Genomic DNA, 20,031 nt, shown 5'->3' on the forward strand with positions numbered 1-20,031 from the left:
TAACAATAAGAGTGCTGGAATGCCTTCCCTATTTCAAAAGCTCAGTGGATGAGCTCACAGTAAGGCTTAACTGGCTCCTGCTATAAAGAGGTAGGAAGCAAAGGGAATTAGCATTCTCTGAGCATCTATTAGTGACAGTCATTGCTCTACCCATGTGAGGTTAGTATTACTACTAGATGGAAAAAAAAAACACAAAACAAAACAAAAACCCCCCAAATCCACAGAACACCTGGGTCTTATTCTGGGCAGAGGTGTGCTGGGAAGAGAGAGAACAATTTATACTGCTCTTTTCTTATAGGGGCTGGTCTCCTGCCTAAGAACTGGATTATATACAAGAAAAAACACCATTTGAAGCTTCTGTCAATTCTTTGTACTTAGGCAGGACCCAGAGTAAATGTCCTTTGTTTGGCAGAGTGGGTTCATAAGCTTTAAAAATGCCTTGAACTTGTATGGTATAGGGAGTAAGAGACAGATTGCTCTGTACATTCACAGAAATTTAAAGTTCAAGAGGGGAGAAAGGTCTTGGTAGAAGGAGAAATCCAAGAAGATACAGACAAATCTGTGTCTAAGGAAGACACAACCATGAGAAATCCTCCACAAAACAAGACTAGCTGATTGTGGTTGGATTTTTAATTTATGTGGGTGAACACCCACTGCTGTGCCATCATCCCAACCTTCTGGGAAAGTCCGTCCTATGTGGTAGGCTTGTGTTGGTGGAAGTTCAGAAAAATAAAGGCATTTGGTAGAAGTAAGATGCCAACGGTGGTCAAGGGTTCAGAGAAGTGGGATATGAGAGCAGGAGGTGGCCATAATAAAAGATAGAAGGTCAAGAACTCCTAAGAGTTCAGGGAGACAGGGGTGAAGGGAGTGCCAAGGGTGGGGGTGTCAGGTTACCCACTGAATGTCGAAATGCATATTAAAGACTGCAGTGCCCTGTGAGGCAGAAATCGGTATGGGTGTGTCTGTGTGTGTGTAAATATTATTAATTAATTTATTAGTTAAATTATGAACTTCTTTTTACTGAAGTTGGAGAATACAAACAACCTATCTGATGTCATAGCACCAGTAAGGGATGTTGCTGTCAAACTCAAAAGCCTAACTTATTTTTACTACATTTTACTCTTTCTCCAAGAAATAATAGCAAATATTTATTGATGCCCTTAACTGTTTTCTCAGCCCTGTGCTGTGCTGAGCCAGGTAATAATATTACCCTCATTTTACAGCCGAGGAAACTGAAGTTCAGAGGGATTCCAAAACTTGCTAGAGCTCACAAAACAAACAAAAGGCAGAGCCAAGATTTAATGTTAGATTTTTCTAGCCCCACAGTGCCAGTTCTGAACTACCAAGTATATAGCTTGGCCTGGGATGATATAAAACGGAGTTGATAACACAGGTGCTTACCCACAGACTAGCCGGTATTCTGGGTTATTCATATTAACAAATTAATTGATTGGGTTGGTATAGGGGCAAGGTGGTTTTAAAAACCCTATACAATCAGGAAGCCAACTGAGAAGCTTGTTATGCTATTCATCTTGACAAGATATTCAGGACTGAGTAGTGCCAAGCATAGGGAAAATCTAACTCTTTTCAAGTGAATCCCAGAAATCTGGAGAAGAAAAAGGTGACTCATACAAGAAAGTCCTTTAAAAGCATATTTTTATTTGCTATAAGAATATAATCTGGCATTTCTATACAATCCATCATGCAAAAAAACATGGTAGGCATTTTACAAGCAAAGCAGAATCTCGGTATCTGTACATGTGTTCAATCAAGATATTAGCCAAAGCTGAAAAATAATATATTGGGATAAAAGAATATAGAAGGAGCCAACTGTCTTCCCTAGGATCATGGCTTCTAACGTCAAGAAAGCACAGCCACCTTGCTGTCTCAATGCCTAAGACTGAAAGAATTGACGGATAGATGAGGAACATCATCGATGATCCCCTGGGGAGCAAGGAGGCCACTACCCATGGGCAGTTTCATTGTGTGGCTAAATGGCTCTGTGAAGCAACACTGGGGCATCTGTATACAAACAGAGAGGAACTACCTGTTGAGCTAACCTAATTCAGGTGGAATAGACACTGCCAGCCTGCAGAAGGATCCTTTGCTTAGGCACCAAGCAGGGAGTTAAGAATTACAATTGCTTTCCTAACAAAAAGTCACAGTGATTTTTTTTTTTTTGTATAGTAATTAAATTTCCCTGCAATACCGTCATAAAGCATGTTTTAAATAAATTGCTCAATGGCATGATGGGCACTAAACTCTGGAGCTGGCCCACCTTGCATAACTGTGGTTTACTGGAAGTGACTGTGGCCAAAGAGTTCGAAACCCTTTAAGATCAGACCCCCAAAGGCTGTGGCCATCAGTGCGCAGCTCCTTCTTTGCAGGGGAGCCTGAGAGTTTTTTCTGGATGTGGAATGTTCACAGCTACATCTGTCGTGCTCTTATTACTCACTGAGTTCAGCAATAACATTCCAAATCCGTGTTACCTCAATCTTCACCACAAAAGGCAATGGGTATTATGAATCCCACTTTCTAGTTAAGCAAACTGAGGCTTTTAAAGATTATGCCATTAGACTGAGGACATGCAACTAGTTATAGATGGGACAGGACTGGTGACCAGGACTGCCAGACAACACATGTAAATTTTCCACTGCCTCAGACCATTTCTTGAAGGGGTCAAAAGTTATTTCTGGCCTTGAACATTTCCTTACCAGTTTGTGTGATTTTAGGCCCAAAGTGAAAAGTCTAGGAGACATTCAGGAGAGCTAAAAATGTCACAGTGAAGAGAAGTGAGTTACTGACTTCCATTCCACCAAGAGCTGTAAGAGCAACTGAGATCCCAAAGGGCCTTTGCTATGCTATATGGTCTGCTGAGAGGATGATCTGAAATTTAACTTAGAGGTATCTCCAAATTTATGGAGAAAAATCTGCAAATAAGGGATTCAAATTAGGTTCAATAATTTACACTCTCCTGCCCCAGGACCACGAGACAAAATGGACATCTCCTGGGGTAGATCTCAAACCTGGAGTCTCTGAGGCATGGGCATCCCATTGATTTCTAGCACTGTCAACTATAAGTAAAAGTAACAAATTAGAAGTAGAGCCAAAATGTTATTTCCTGCAAACTCTCACATCTCCAAAGGGACAAAATGAGGCAGGAAGCCTGTCATGAAAACCAAAGCAAGGATCTTTATTTTTAACTCATATCTGCTTTATGAAGCCTCACTTTAGAATCCTCCATGAACTCAACTATTCATTAGTCTTCTTTTCCCTCTGCAATTGTTACATTCAGAAACACAACTTTTAACTTTAATGCACTTACTTTGAAAGTTACATATTTACCTGGATTTTAAATATTGTAATAATCACTGTAATTAAGGAATGCACTTGTAAAAACATTTTTCCCATTGTATTTAAAACTGGAAAAAGTGTTTTAAGAAGTGCATTTCTTAACTACAATGATTATTAAGCCAATATTCTTATTGCGGCAAGTCAACTTCTAGGGATAAAAGAAGTGTCAGTGGGAGGAATTTTCTAAAGAAGATGCATTATTTTAACCCGGGTCCAACTTAGACTTTGAAAGATCTATACAAATAAAAGCCACAGGAGACTACCGTCTTATTATTGGAGTCTGTGTTGACTCCCAGGTCCAGTTACAGATGCGTCCTTTACAGAACAAAGGGGAAAATCACATATGGACTTCACTTTGCCTTGATAGAGTCCATCACAAAAGCACCAGCCCTCCAAGGCCTCCAAGGGTCTTGGAAACCTATCCCACTGTGGCTGGTGAGTGCTGAGAGGAAGTTGAGTGGGCCTTTCCTTCACTGTCCCCTTGACCTATTTTCTGTTCCAGTTATGTGAGATATTCTGAATCTTTTTCATTTTGATCCTCTGATCCAGCATCTTGTACCTCGCAGGATGCTCATCAGTTTTCTTTGGGACCGAAGGTGCGTAGGAACTAGATGCATAAGCAGGGCGTTTAAAATGACGCAGAGGAGCCTTGATGACTGGCGGCCATGCAAAGGAAGACAGACAACCATTAGCCTCACCAATGACATGGCCCAACCTAAACACTGTGGGCAATGTGCTCCCCCCTAGGCCTGTCTGTTTTCTTTAAAACCAGGACACAAACAAGTTGGACCCTCACTGGAATCTTACTGCAGATAGATGAAAAAAGACATTCTCACCTTGGTCATTTACTTAAATAAAGACAAATTCTTAGAGATGGACAATGATGACCCCAGAATACGAGTGTTTTTTTGACAATGAATGTTTGGGGTTAAGGAAGTGAGAGGAGCAGTGGGATCACTTTAGCGAATAGCAAAGCAAACACAGGTGAGCAGAGTCATACCATGAATCAGCATTTAGCATTATATATAAGTTTTTAGGTTCAGCAAAATGGCACACAATCCTGAAGTGCTTAAAAAAAAAGGACATTACTGAGAGAGTATTTGCCAAACACATATATAAAGGTCTTATATCCAAAATATATATTTTTAAACTCTTAAAATTCAGCAAAGGGAAATAAACAATGCAATTTACAATGGAGCAAAAGATCTGAACCAACTCCTCACAGAAGATATGCATATGGCAAAAAAAAGTAACAATTTATGTCATTAGGGAATTGCAAAGTAAAACAGCAATGATATACAGTACACACCTATCAGGATGGATAAAATCCAAAACAAAACAGATGACACCAATCGCTGGTGACGATGCAGAGCAATAGGAACTCCCATTCTTGCTGGTGGGAATGTTAAGTATTACAGCCACTTTGGAAGAGTTTGACAGTTTCTTATGAAGCTAGTCATAGTTTTACCACATGTTCCAGCAATTGCGCTGCTAGGTATTACCCAAATGATTTGAAAACTGATGTCCACATAAAAAACCTGTACATGAATTTTATAAAAGTTTATTCATAATTGACAAAAACTATAAGCCAAGAACTCCTTCAATGGTTAACTGAATAAACATGTTGTAGAACATCTATAAGTGGGTTATTATTCAGTGCTAAAAAGAAATGAGCAGTCAAGCCACATAGAGACATAAAGTATTACTGCATTCCTCCTCCCTCTGCCCCCAGCTCTTCCCCTTCTTGACAACTTAAATATACAATCATAGGGGGTGGTTAAGTTCTGGTACGTTCTTAAAATATACTACTGTGATACTATGGAAAAGCCGATATAGATATCTATTAATAAAAGTAGAGGTTCATGTAATACTGTTAAACCAAAAAAAAAAAAAAACCCAGTAAATATAATCTAATCTTATTACAATAAAAATGTACCAATATGTGCATCAGAAAATCCGGAAGATCACATCTTTAAATCCTGGCAGTGATTAGCTCAGAGGAGTAGAAACATGGTTTTTGGTTCATCGTTTCTACTTTTTAATTTTTCTATGATGATCAGTTTTTAGTGACATAACTTTTGAAAAAGAAACATACTACTGAAATTTCTTTCCATAGAATTGCAAGTCAGAGCTTTTCTACAAAATCATGCATAATAAAAAGCCAGCAAAACTGAGGTCATTTTGGGTGTTAGTCTGAGACATCTCCGAGAGCTCAGAGCTGACTATATACTTTTTCACAGTCTGTACACTAATACGCATTCATTGACTTCTTAGAGTTCTTGGGTGTTGCTGATAGAACAGTGAACAAAACAGACAGAAATCCCTGCCCTTGTAGGACTTCCATTCTAGTGACCCCTACTGAAACTTGTCACTTCGCTTACAGAAGAAAAAAGTGTTCAGGCATAATTAGGGATGCTATTACTACCATAACACCCACACTACCTTTGCCTTCTGAGTTAGGCTAACACGAAGTAGAGACTTTGAGTAAATGGTCGAGTAGTGACATAATAATATCTATGCGGAAGAACAGAGAGGTTTTTTGGAAAGACCTCAGAGCACTCAATTCCGTGCTTTATGGTGAACAGCACAAAACACTCTAGAAACAAGTGTAAAAACAGCCCTGTTACCCTGGAGAATGGGGTAGAAACAAGAGAGGCTTCAGATTAAAAGCGGATTGTTGCAAGCATCTGGGCTAGCTGATTTACTGCTCTTCAAGTCACAATCCCTCTCCATATTCATTCTATTTTCACTACTCAGCATGAACCCAGCCAAAGTATTATTGAATTTCCCACTTCTCAGCATGAAGAGACATTTACCGTTTGCTGGAATTCTGATCATCTGAACAAAAACTCCCCTTGCCACTGGAGTCGCTGCAAATAGAGTTGAGCCTGCTGATAGAGATCGGCTCCCCACCAAGATTGTGGAAATACTTACATGCCTGCTGTCACCCTTACTCAAAATGTTGGAAAAAAGAAAAATTCATACAGTGCTGTTCTGTACGCATTGATTACCTTTCCTCTCTGCAGGGGAACATGATTTGATGACAGAGCAAAAGAGCAGAACCAGGGATAAGGCCACCATCTTGAATTTAGAGGAGACTTTGGTTTAGGGGGTGCCCGTGTGGCCTCCTAGGGCCCTTTCATTTGTATACTGGCTATTGCTTAGATACTGGAAGAGGATCTGACCCTTCCCCTTTCAACAACTGCACACATTCCACAGCTGAACCTGAGCAGTGGTGTTAAAATCCACCCCCTCCTTCCCCCGGGGGTAGAAAATAACCAAACTGAGAACAGAATCCCCCTCCCCTCCATGTGCTTGGTTGTTAGCAAGTTGGACCTTTTTTTTCTCTTGGGGACATAGTCACAAAGTCTGCTCTCATCTCTTAGAGCAATTTACTTGGTGGAAATGGTCTAATTAGCTACTGAAGATCTGACAAAGGCACATATCGCTGCTCAGAGCCTGAACGTGGGAGAGTCATTATCTCTATTAGTTTCAAATGCACTTAGCAAAAGAAAAGTGCAAGACAAAAACTGACACATCACCATCCTTTATTTCACAATTACACACAATAATTTGTTTTTCATAAAAGCAGCCCTCTTTGAGGAGTTTGAATCCCCGTTTGTTTAAATCTCATCTTCCTCGTAAACACCACAGTTCTCCCAAAAGTGTGTGTGATCATCTCCCTTTCCTCAGCCACCACCGACCTGTTTTTCCCTCTCTGTTTCTGTCTCTGTCTCTGTCCTTGAGGCCATTTTGCTTGGTGGTTACTTTCTTTATGGTGTGGGAGATGAGTGCATAGAATTGTTCTTCTGGAAATAGATTCAGATTTAGTCCTACATCAAATTAATACGGTTAGTTGGATTCAGGTATTGCAATGTGAAAGAGGACTTTTAAAGCTCTTTAAGAGTATATTAGTCTATTATTGTTTCTCAAAGTACCCTTCAATAAAGTTGTGAATGTAATAGGTGTTGTTGAGGGACAGGGAGATTCCTCAGTCAAATTTAACTGGGTTAAAGTCAAACTACTATCTTCATGGCAGGACTTCTCAGACACCCAAATAATGGGGATGTGTATTAGGAATCCTTAAGAAGAGCCGACAGCCTGTGGTTTTTCTCAATCTTATTAGGTTAAGAAATTCCCTTCATCTCACAGAGTGTTCAGCAGAAAACACTTTCAGAAAAGACTGTCCTAATTCATTATTATCTTTATCTTATGGTATCATATCATCTACTGTCATAAATCCCTACTTCGGGACACCCCGTTGTTTCGCACAAAGTGAGAACAGACCACGGAGAACTATCACTGGTCCTCAGCTAGTGCTGGTCCTGCCCACTCTCCACGAGTTAAATAACAATCTGTGTGAGAATCTGTCTCTGTTCTTTTGATCCTCTCTGACCTCACGGTGGTCTTCTGCTTCCAGTCACTGCAGGAGTAGCAACTCCTTATGGAGATTTTCTGAATCTCTGTTGCAGAGCACTACCTCTGAGGGCAGCAACTTGGTCTACCCTTAGCTTCTGAATAAATTCTAATATTAGCACCATTCTAAAATAAGAACTGTTGGACATTATGTTTTCTGCCCTTTCAAAGATAATGCCATGATATGATCTTTGCAAAAAAACCATTTCCATTTTAGACCTTTTCTATCTGCATTCACACACACACACACCCTAACAAATAAAAAAAAAAATATTTGTTGCCTCTGAAATGCTGTTTTACACGAAGAATAAAATGCCACTGCCATACATTTCATTTCTAAAATCAATGTCTACTTGTGGTATCTGCCTGAAAGCGGATGGAAGGCTCTTATAAAAATGCGCAAAAATCATTCATGAGTTCTGAGTTGCAAAAGGATCAGAATGCTAACATCAGCTCCATCAAGGATGGAATGATATAAGAACCGAGCTTGTGATTTTCATTTCAGGATTCACCATGGTAAAATAGCTATGATACCTGACATACATTGTGTGCTAGGCACAATGCTAAGAATTTAATGTGAACGAGCTTTTAATCTTCTTTACAATCCTATGAAGTAAGCACTGTTATCACCCCCTTTTTGGGTGAGGAAAACCGGGGCTTAGAGAGCTTAAGTAACTTGCCAAAGCCTACACAGCTGGCATGCAGGAAGTCTGGATTCTGGATTCACATCCAAGTGGCTCAACTTCAGTGCCTTCACTCGATATTTAAAGTAACCTTGGACCCAAGTTCAGAGTAAGTTTTGATAAGTAGCATAATAAGTTAAAGGAGTCAAACTTGTACCTCATTAATACTCTCAATATTTGAGTATCTAATCCGTGTAATATATAGGATTCTTGAACACACTTGTTAGTAGGTATACTCACACTCCCCCCAAAGCAAAAGCAAATCATCCTCTTGCCCCTTACACATGCACCTAATATAATTTGTGATAATGGCTCAGGAAGGAATTATATAAAGGTCCTGGCTAACAGGTCTCTTAAATAACTGCTCTTATCTCTTGCTTTACTTATGCCAGGTTGGAATGTTAATAGGAATTCCAGAAGTCACAACCATTGTTGATGAACAGTCAAGCCAGGTAGAGCTTCAGGATTTTGGGTGAAATTTTTAATTTGGTGGTTCTTACCCAGGGTGCAAATGAGAACCACCGGGGGAGCTTTTAAAAATCCCAAAGCTCAGGTCAATTAAAGCAGAATCTAGGTGCATTTAGCCTGAGACCTCAGGAGTTTCTAAAGCTCTTCAGATAATTCCACTGTGTGTGTTTGAAAACTACTGTTTTGGTTTCTCCAAACATCTCCTTCTTTATTTTCACAAAAGAAACAATAGTTAATAATATTTTGCACACACAGAGTGTTGTGTAAACTGTGGAGAGCTAGCCAATGTTGCTGCTATATTTTGATCACAACAAACTGCCTGGGTGGGGAGGAGTCTTTATGCATCTGTTAAAGTTACTTGCAGTCTTCAGAATTATGCTTCCCCCCTGCTCCTGTCTACCACACTTTGTTCTTCTTATTGGGCCTACCATGATGACAAAAGCTCTGAGAAATGAAAGGCATTCTTTTGTTGGAGACAGCAACTTCAGTGCCATCATCTGAGGACTGTAAGGAGATCCACACCAAGAGCCAACCCTGAGATTAGCCATTATTTTCTAAATAAATCTAACATCCAGAAAAGGAAAAATATAAGACAAGACAAAGAGCATGTTCCTGATGTCTGTCTGAGGGGTAAGATAAGAGTGAGAGCTCTGCAGGCAGAGATCTAGTTTGTTGTTGTTTAAATTGTTGTTGAATTTATTAAAATAAGTTGACTGCCAAATGTTATAACACATTCCTGACTCGTGGCTATGCAACTTGTCCCAGGAGAGAGGACCAGTGGGAAGGGAACATCTGTCCTGCAGGCAGTGCTCAGGGGACTCCATGGGCCTTCCCTGGGCCCCAGCCCTGACATAAGGCAGTTAACAAAAGGACCTGGGCACTCCTTCACAGCCACTTCTATGGACACATGTACCCCCTGAGCCATGTCAGCAGCAAGGGGTACAGCCTGTCTCATCCGTGCTTTTCCTTCTACCTACATGTGGACTAAATCCACTGTTCTTTGTGAGAATCCACAGCAAACTTTATACAAGACTCCTGTACTTGAAATAAAAATGCTGAGCAGGAAGGTGGCATTTTGGATGGATTTTTAAAATATTGAAAACCACCAACTCTAAGTCCTCTGGGAGAATTTTCTCAGCTGGTGGGATGAAACATCACTTCCCACTTACAAAACACATTCAAGGTGAGCCATTTGGAATGGGCACACTATAAAAATTCCCCAATGCCTAATTATCTCAAGATATCTTATTTTTAAGACAGGACGCAACACTAAGCTTTTGGCCCATTCTGCCAATGGACAAGCTAGGAGTCTTAAAGCCTGCTTCTACCACTCCTGATTTTTCTTGGGCAAGTCACTTCACCTATAAGCTTCACGATTCTCCTCTGCAGCCCATGTGTAACGATGTTGCCTATCTCATAGGGCTGCTGGAAAGAGTCAGCCACATTGGGCTTTTAAAGGATTTCCTACAGCGTCTGGCATAAAGAATGCCTGCAGTTCCTGATGACTTCTCTTAAGATGCTTGTAGGGAGAGTGACCATGTCCAAGGGGAACTCCCGAATGCCAGGAAGACTTCTAGGACAGGCACTGTCATTTCTTACAGGACTGACTTTGGGCTGCTAGTTATAGTATTGCTCAATTTGAGATAATCCACCCTTTGGGACAATCTGCCTGATGTTTGTTTTATGCCTCTGGATGTGTTTCCCCTTTGGACTCTTTCTAGGATATCTTTTCAGATTGTCTGCAATTCCAACCGGGTTTATATCTGATTCTGGTCAGGTCAGCCACATTAGCTAATTTGGCATGAATCAGTGGCATTTGGAAGGTGAGCTCATGAGAAAACACAAAATCAGCCAAAAGACTCCCCTCAATGCTAGTATCAGCTCCATGGAGGACGGAAACAAGAAGGGTTCATCCCATTCCCAAGGGAGAAACACACCCTTTAAACCTCCAGCAGTTTCGATCAATTGGTTTCCAAAGCTGGTCTTTTCCTTAAAGGATAAATGGAAGATACTAATACATTTCAACAGAATAGACTTGGTTCTTGTTCATTATCTAGGCTTCCCATGAGGTGTTTTGAAAAATGAAAGTGAAACATAACAACTTTTATAAACCCAAGGCTATACTGTTTAAGAAGATTAGTAGTATGGTCTCCGTCCTCTGTACCATTCAGTGTTTTCACATCCGTTATTGCAGCTGCCCCCATCCTTGGAAGGGGCCAGATTCAGTTCTGTCTCTACTCCCCTATGACTCAAGCACATGATTTCAGTTTCCTTTTTTTTTAATTAATTAATTAATTAATTAATTAATTTATGATAGTCACAGAGAAAGAGAGAGAGAGAGAGAGAGAGAGGCACAGACACAGGCAGAGGGAGAAGCAGGCTCCATGCACCGGGAGCCCGATGTGGGATTCGATCCCGGGTCTCCAGGATCGCGCCCTGGGCCAAAGGCAGGCGCTAAACCGCTGCGCTACCCAGGGATCCCTGATTTCAGTTTCCTACGTAGAAAAGAGATGATAACTCTCACTACAGAGAGCTGTGATGATAAGCGAAGGAAATCACTTAAGTGAACAGTCAGCATGGCACTGACATGTGGTAGGTGCTATCTTGCTATCTATTTCTAATCCTTCCTCAGATGAAGACCCTACAATTCAGGAATTAGCTGGAAAATTTGCAATTGCCAGGAAAATTCAGTAGTAGTATAGTTTCCCAGCTAGGGAATTCATCTGTCTCCTCAAGGCACAGAAAGCATTATACTGAGGCAACAATGATTAGTGTCTCTTCCTTTCATAGAAATACAATTTAGCAACATAAACCCAGCCAGAAAATCACTCTTAAACCATACCCATCATATGTATTGTTGTCTAAGGTGATGATCTATCCTTATGCTCTTCAAGGTGTATTTTATATTAAAACTACAATAATGAAGCCCATCATCTACATTTTAAAAGATGCTGGCTCTCCAAGGACTTTACCTCAAAAACATGAGACTGCTCAATAACCTACTGGATCCACATTTTCACCTCACAGAGCAAAGAGCACAAAAACAGGAAACCTGCTGTCTGAGAAGCTATCCAGAAGGAGCTGAGAGGACACTGCACGAACCAAATCACTACCTAGGATAGAAAGATGACCCATCAGCATTTCTAGGCTCCCAGAGGAACATATGTCCATAGGGAAAAGATAAACCATATGGTTTTGTGGCCCTTCATCCAGCCTGAAGCTGTTTGCATCCACCTGCAGTTCTCAACCTGGCTGCACATAAGATTAGTTGGAGAGCTTTGAAGTTTACTGATGCCCAAGCCCTACCCCTAAGAATCTCCGAAACGATCCATTATTTTAAGGTGGAGCCCAAGTATCAGTATGTTTGTCATGTCCAGTGATTCTAATGTGCACCAAGTTTGAGAAACACTGGCTTAGGTTCCAAGTTTGTTCTGAGACTTGGCATTATTATACTTGGGCATTAAGGGATGCCTGGGGCAGGTGGCAGGGTTTTGTCATTACATGCAGGAGTTTCCAACCCATGGCCATGTGCTAAGATCTGTGACAAGAACTGAACCCATGAAAATATACTCTGGGGACAGGTGGTGTGGTATTATTACAAGAGAAGCATGAGTTGGGACAGCACATAACTGGGTTAAGCTGTTACTAGTTGTAAGATTCTAAGAAGATAAACTATTCTGGGACTCAGGTTTTCTGTTTCTGTTTTTCTGAAAAATGGGAAGAACAGTAACCGCCTTGCATGGTGCTCTGAAGATTTTAAAGGGGATGTAAATGAGATAACATATGTACAGTAACTTGGAACCTTGCAGACTGCCAGCATGTCGTAGGTGCTTGGTATGTGGCTACCATTAAAATTTAGCACAGGGGATGAATGGTCATCACTGAGGGCCTTTTAATGGTGCCTCCTGATGGATTTGTTATTATAGTGTAGAAAAGTCATACAATTCCCTGCACAACTGGATTTTACTACATGAAAGACCTTACCAAACAATGAAGAGATTAACTTAATGAATTTATTTGTGAACACTCGGCAGAGAACATTCTGATTCATGAAAGACTATCCAAAATGTGCATGTATATATATATGGAAATATATTTATCAGCTACCTGAGGGAACCCCTTTGCTGAAACTTAGGGCCATTTGGAGCAAAGCAAAAACATTTAGCCCACATTCTAAACTATTTACACAAGGTACAACATGCATGGATGTTCATGAAATCACTTTGGGTAATGCCTAACCATGAATGTGAGTGAGTGCTGGAAATCCTGGCTGGGATGGGAAGTGTGACTTAGACAACAAACCAGAATGAAAGAATTTCAGTCCCTGAATTCTAATCTGGGTGCAATTAGGAAAATAACAAGGACATTTTTGATTCTTAAGACTCTTTGCATTTATTATGCTGAGGCATAATAATTCTTCAAGTCACCTTCATTGGAAGCCATTCTTAAATCACTGACGCCTTGGTTTTTTTTTCAATGCTTCTTTATGCTTTACCCCACAGATGATTAAACTTGGCTACAAACCTCATGGGGATAGGGAAAGGGTGTTATGCACACTTGCATCCCCAGAACCTAATCACAGAACTGGTAACAGTTGGTGCTAAGAAACATTTAATGAATGAGTAAACTACTCTGCATCATACTCGGTAACCTTCACAGATTTCCCACCTACTAAAGAATAAAAATGAATCACTTAGGATACACACCAGCTGGCAAAGTTGAACAGCATCTACAGGCCCTGACATTGTCCCCTGCGTCAACAATGTCTCGATACCTAGATTTGCTGCCCATGGTTGCCATCAAAGGGTGCCAGCAAGTTCCTTCCCTTTGAAGTCTCCAGTCTGTAGCCCGAACACACTTGCTTTACACAAACACTTCAACCTCAGCTCCTTTCTATAAGTCTTCCTAGGGGGGCGGGGGGTGGGGGTGAATGGGTGACGGGCACTGAGGGCGGCACTTGACGGGATGAGCACTGGGTGTTACTCTGTATGTTGGCAAATTGAACACCAATAAAAAATAAATTTATTATTAAAAAAAAAAAAGTCTTCCTAGAGTGTGGAGAGGCACTGAGGCATGGTGTTCAAACCCCTCTCCCTCTGACAGAGAGGTGAAAGAGGAGGAGCAATTAAGTAAGCCTGGAAAACAAGCTCTTTTCTTCTTCAAACAATGGCTGGCTATTAAATGCCCTGCAACTTGATGATTTAATGATTAATGGTTTCATTTAATAAAATTATTATTTTAACTAACAACAACAACAAAAAGAACAAAAAAGTCCTCCCTCAAGGAGGGATCATCTTCAGTTTAGCTCTTTCATTTTGTTTGCCCTGGCAGGCCCAATGTATGTGAGGCATGCTGTTTCAAACGAGAAAAAAATATTTTGGAGAAAAGCTAAATCTTTTTCTTGAGCTTTTTCCATCAATGTGTGCGGTTTTCCACATGTGCATATGAAATGGGAAGTGTAAGGCTCAGTCAGTAGCTCTGCCCGTTGTTCATACCAACAAGGACCTATGCCAGAAGAAGCCTGCAAAGCTAAATTTCACCAGGTTTGTAGAGCTCTGAAGTGCCAACTCAATACATCACGAATGAGCTTTGATCCAGTCCACAGAAAGAATGACAACCACCATCCCTTAAACAGAACTCAAGATGAAAGAATCAAAAAGAGAGCACTCATTGGAATCTTTACTTAAAAGACAGTGTGTGTGGGGGGGGAGAGGCAGCCCCGGTGGCGCAGCGGTTTAGCACCGCCTGGAGCCCAGGGCGTGATCCTGGAGACCCTGGATGGAGTCCCACTCTCTGTATGATGCCTGCTTCTCCCTCTGCCTGTGTCTCTGCCTCTCTCTCTCTCTGTCTCTATGAATAAATAAATAAAATCTTTTTTTTTTAAGAAATAAAATCTTAAAAAAAAAAGTGTGGGATCCCTCTGCACCCATAGCTGCACCTGAAATCAGTGCATGGGTAATTGGTCTAATCCCCAGGAGAGTAAGAAAGGTGGTTACAGTATGGATGATTTGACACCAGTCTTTATCCATTAGCAATGAAACTTAAGCAAAAAGCATAGGCTTGCCTTGCCTTGCTGCCTGCTAACGTCAGGCAAGCTACTTATCCGATTATGCTTCAGTTCCCTAATTTGTGAAATGGAGATAAAGTACCTTCCTTAGAGAGTTGTCGTGAGGATTAAACGAGGTAATACATGTTAAGAATCTAGCACTGTCCCTGATATTCAATAGATGTGCAATACATATCAAAGTATTTATTGTTAAAAAACCTGTATTAGGGAGATCAGAAGTTATTTTTTGTAGTTTACCTCTCAATAACATAAAATACATAATACTTTGCCTTGGTTAAAAAAAAAAAAAAAAAAAAAGCATAAGCTTCCTAAAATGTCTTCAGACCTCAGAGCTGGTCAGTTCTCTTCGGAGGAATCCTCTGGATGGACGTTTTATCCGTAGTCCCCTAAAATAGGACACACGACAATGTCATTGCAAGCCAGCTGGCATCTCAACACACAAACTCTTTTTCTACTTCGGGCATGGAGATTAGAAGCAGAGCTGCATCTACTGCCAACACTACCGTGCACGCCAGCAGCCGCACACACAGGGGAGCAATCAGCTATCTCTATCAGCGAATGGTGACAGTACTGTACCTTTCCATCTAAGGATAACTTCAGGAAAATGATGTGACTGAGACGCCCTGAGGAATCAGCTCAGAAGTAAGTCACTGACTAGTGTCCATCATTAGCAGTCATGACTGTAAGTAGTGCTGAAGCTCTGGGCAACTCCTCCAGTGAGAGCCAACATTTCCTCAGCTCTCCATCATTACAGCCCACCCATGGAGCGTGATTGGGTTCACAAACCTCATGGGGCATAGTTGAAGGTGGCTCTAGAAAAAAATTAGCTGCAGGTGCTATTACTTTACTACATAAGAGTCACTTTGCTATAGATACGCGAAGAATCAAGGTGTGTCCCCAGAAGAGTCTCCTGGTGCGGGAGCTTTAGAGGAACCCCTTTGATAATTTCGGAAATTATACAAGCAGTTAGCTCCTTTAATGAAGTGGTCTCTGGTGGCTTCTGGATTGAAGCATGTTGCCAGCAGGACTTTCTTCATATCTGAATCCTCATATCCCAATACCCATCATTCCCAATATGGGAAATGTTAGAAAGGGAAAACATTAAATTTCTCCTAAATATATGTAAAATCATGTTTACATGGATGAAACCAAACAAAACTGTCTTGGAAGACAGCCATAGGTTTTTCACTTAAAATTCTTTAATATATAATATTTTGAGCATACAGAAAAATATGGATAATAATAATAATATCAAATTCCCATACATTCTCAATACAATTTAATCAAACCTTAACATTTTGCATATTAGCTCATAAGTTCATTTAAAGAGATTAAATGTCACAAATAGAGTGGAAGTACCTACTACACTCTTCCATGATACTTCTCTCTCCCCACCACCCAAAAGACATCATCTAGAATTTGATGTTTATTATCCCTGAGTGTATATATATATTGCATTTGTATGCATCCACTAAATATGTAATATTTTTGCTTGTTTTAAAAGATAATATAAGTTGTGTTAGATGGTATATATTTTGTTGCAACCTGCTTTTCTTATTGGATGTTACGTTAAGCATTGTTTGTAATGGCAAAAAATGGAAAGCAACCATCGATAGGAGAATGATTAAACATCCTGTGGCTCATTTATATAATAGGCTACTATACAGATGTTAAAATGGACAATGTCTTTCAAAGACTAGCTTTGTATTTTTTCTCTTTGTTGAAGTATATCCCCTTAATTTTTCTTTCAATGAAGCCTGTGACTGGTAAATCATGTCGTTACATACCTGAAAATGTTTTTACTTTGCCTTCACTCATAACTAATAATTGAACTATTTTAACTATTATATATTGGTTGACTCTCCCTCAACACACGGTAGACACATTTTCATTGTCTTTTGGCATCGACTATTACAAATGCAAATTTTGCCATTAGTTGGTTGTCATTTTATTATAAGCAACCCGTTTGAATAAAGCCAGCTTCCCATGGCATTTAAGAATTTCTCATTCTTGAGGTAGTTTTAGGCAATCTCACACAATATCATTAGATGTGCATTTGGTTTTATTTAGGTATAGCAATTGAGCTGCATTTTCCACTTAAGGTGAGTTTTATCTATCTTCCATGCTCTTTCATTTTTTATTGAGATATAATTCACATAACATAAAATTTATCACTTGAAGTATATAGTTCAGTTACCATATACACAGGGCTGTGCAGCCATCACCAATATCTAATTCCAAAATATTTCCATCACTATAAAAAGAAATCCCATACCCGTGAGAATTCACTCTTCATTCTCTCTCCTCAAGCTTCTAGTAACCCCTAGTTCATTTTTGCTTTCTATGGAAAAGCCTATTCTGAATATTTCACATGAATCATACAATGCAATGGCCTTTTGTGCCTGGCTTCTTTCACTTAGCAAAATGTTTTCAAGGTTCATTCATGTTGTAGAATGTATCAATACTCAGTCCTTTAGACAGATAATAGATAAAATGTCTGTTGTACGGACATAGCAAATTTGGCTTATATATTCATCACTTGATGGACAGTTAGTTTCTCCATTTTTTAACTATTATAAGTAATACTGCTTTGAATATTTGTGGACAACTTTTTGTGTAAACATATGTTTTCAGTTCTTTCGGGAATACATGTAGGAGTGGAATTGCTGTGTCATATAGTCACTATATGTTTAACTTTTTGAGAAACTACCAAACCATTTTCCAAAGTGGCTGCAGCATTTTACATTCCCGCCAGCAATGCACAGGCTAGTAATTTCTTCACATCATCACACTTGCTATTATTGTCACAATTCTAGTGCATGTAGAGCAGTATCTCATTATGGTTTTGATTTGCATTTCCCTAATGACTAATGATGTTCAGCATCTTTTCATATTCCATTGTATATTTTTTTGGAAAAGATATTTTCCAAAAATATCTTTTTTATTTTATTTATTTAAATTCTCTGTCCTCTTTCTAATTGGGTTATTTATCTTTTTATTGTTGAGTTATAAAAATTCTTTACATATACTGGATACTAGACCCTTATCAGATATATGATTTTCAAATATTTTCTTCCATTCTGTGGATTTTCTTTCCACTTTCCTAATGGTATCCGTTGGAACACAAAGTTTAATGAAGTCTTATCTATTTTTTTCTTTGGGTTTTAGGTGTCATATCTAAGAAACCATGGCCTAATCTAAGGTCATACAGATTTATCTTTATATCGTCTTCTAAAAGTCTTATGGTTCATGCTTTCATTTTTGATATGATTCCCTCTCTATCCTATGTTTGCTATCCTGTCCTAAGAGCTAACTTCCAACATTAATTCTCTTTTCAGCTGTGTTCCATATTGAGTTTTTCTTTTCTTTTTTCTTTTTTTTTTCTTTAAGTTCCAATGACTATATGTTTGCTTTTTTAAATTTCAGATTTGGGGATCCCTGGGTAGCTCAGCAGTTTAGCACCTGCCTTCGGCCCAGGGTGTGATCCTGGAGTCCCAGGATCGAGTCCCACGTCAGGCTCCCTGCATGGAGCCTGCTTCTCCCTCTGCCTGTGTCTCTGCCTCTCTCTTTCTATGTCTCTCATGAATAAATAAATAAAATCTTTAAAAAAAATAAATAAATTTCAGTTTTGAATTGCTTCTTTTACATCTCTCTGTTCTTGTATTTTTGTTCTGCACAATTTCATTTTATTACTTTTCAAGGATTATTATTTCACTATTTGGTTCTCTGAGCATCCTTAAACATTATATTTTAAATTGTTTGACACCAACAGTTTGTGATAGAGGCATTTGAGTCAAGGGAGGCAGTATGTGGTATTATTGAGGTAGGAAGAAGTAGAGAGCTGGCCATTGTAAAGACTGATGTAAAGGGCGTCTGCTAAACAATGCATGGTTACTTATGTCAAGTGTTTTGAGAACTACCCTTCAATTTCTATAGAGTTTGGAATGGTCAGAACTCAGTGCCTAACAAATTATGGTATAATATGAAATGTGCCTGAGACACCCAATTTAGGACCAGTTTAAACTGCCAAACTAAGGCCAAAGACAAGATGGCTGCAACACAGACTCATAAGCCTTGGAAACCTGGCAGGCCAGCAGTAGGATCCCAGCACAGCAGGTGGGAACCAGGTCAGCTCTGCATATTATTGTGGTTGTCCAGAATGATGTCAGAGGTGCCACGTGACCTAGGAATGTTATAAGCTTACAGAGAAAAGCAAACACCATTACAACACACTGGAGTTGTTTGATTTGGAGCAGTTTTCCTCCTAATGTTTATAGTCCTAAAAGCACCAAAACTACAAGCAGGAACAAGATAAAAGAGGCTTGCAGAGACTACAGAAAAAGGTCTGATTGATACTAAAAAACAAGTTAGTATAGTTAGTACAAGTCCAAATTTGAAAATGAGTCTTTTCTGAAGGTGATTGCTTTCTATATAGTCATAAATGAAATCGGACAGTTCTCACTCATACACCCACAGACCCAGTCTTATAAACATTAATGAGCACCCAATGTGTGCTTAGCACCTTGATAGGCCCTGGGGCAGGAAAAAAAGATAGTCCCCACCCTTGGAAAAGCCACCTATCAGTGAGTAAAGGAATTTACAAGCAAATCATTATACATCACTGTTAATCCTACCTAGTTGATTTGGAAGGACCACAAAGAGAAATTATCCAGAATTAGAAAAGGGTAAGGAGTATTCCAGGCAGAGTGACAGTGGCAAGAAAGCTCAAGGGCTACTCAGTGGACACTGAGCAGTTTTTGGACTGCGGTAGTAAAGCTACAGAAGTTGAGGTTGAAAAAGCAGATAGATATAGACTATGTTTCATCTAATCTAAGATACCACTGATTGTAAAGTGAACTATTACTTCATGTATTACCAAGAAAAAAATGCTGCTCATTAAATTATAACACAACATTGATTGCAAAACATTCCTACACAGATGGACTAAAACGCAAGGCACTATCCCTCCCAGAATGGATGAAATTCAGCAATTCCCAAAAGAAGAAATTTAGGAGAAAAATTAGCATTAGAAAATAGATTCTT

General features: G+C 39.6%; 1 protein-coding gene across 8 annotated transcripts in view; it reads right to left on the reverse strand.

The window, feature by feature from the left end:
• Positions 1–1,639: 1,639 nt before the first annotated feature.
• PDE1C (phosphodiesterase 1C) overlaps positions 1,640–20,031 on the reverse strand; it is a 490,416-nt gene continuing 472,024 nt past the window's right edge. For 4 of the 8 annotated variants that reach the window (XM_025464556.3, XM_025464559.3, XM_025464561.3 and 1 more), the window contains one exon: positions 1,640–4,010. In XM_025464556.3, coding sequence (XP_025320341.1) covers positions 3,841–4,010 — 170 coding nt within the window. In that variant the 3' untranslated portion in view covers positions 1,640–3,840. Of the gene's footprint in view, positions 4,011–4,470; positions 15,375–20,031 lie in introns of those variants that run through there. The other 4 variants (XM_025464558.3, XM_049093778.1, XM_049093780.1 and 1 more) reach the window with 2 other exon arrangements.

The sequence above is a fragment of the Canis lupus genome, chromosome 14, assembly GCF_003254725.2.
Source record: "Canis lupus dingo isolate Sandy chromosome 14, ASM325472v2, whole genome shotgun sequence".
Lineage (NCBI taxonomy): Eukaryota > Metazoa > Chordata > Mammalia > Carnivora > Canidae > Canis > Canis lupus.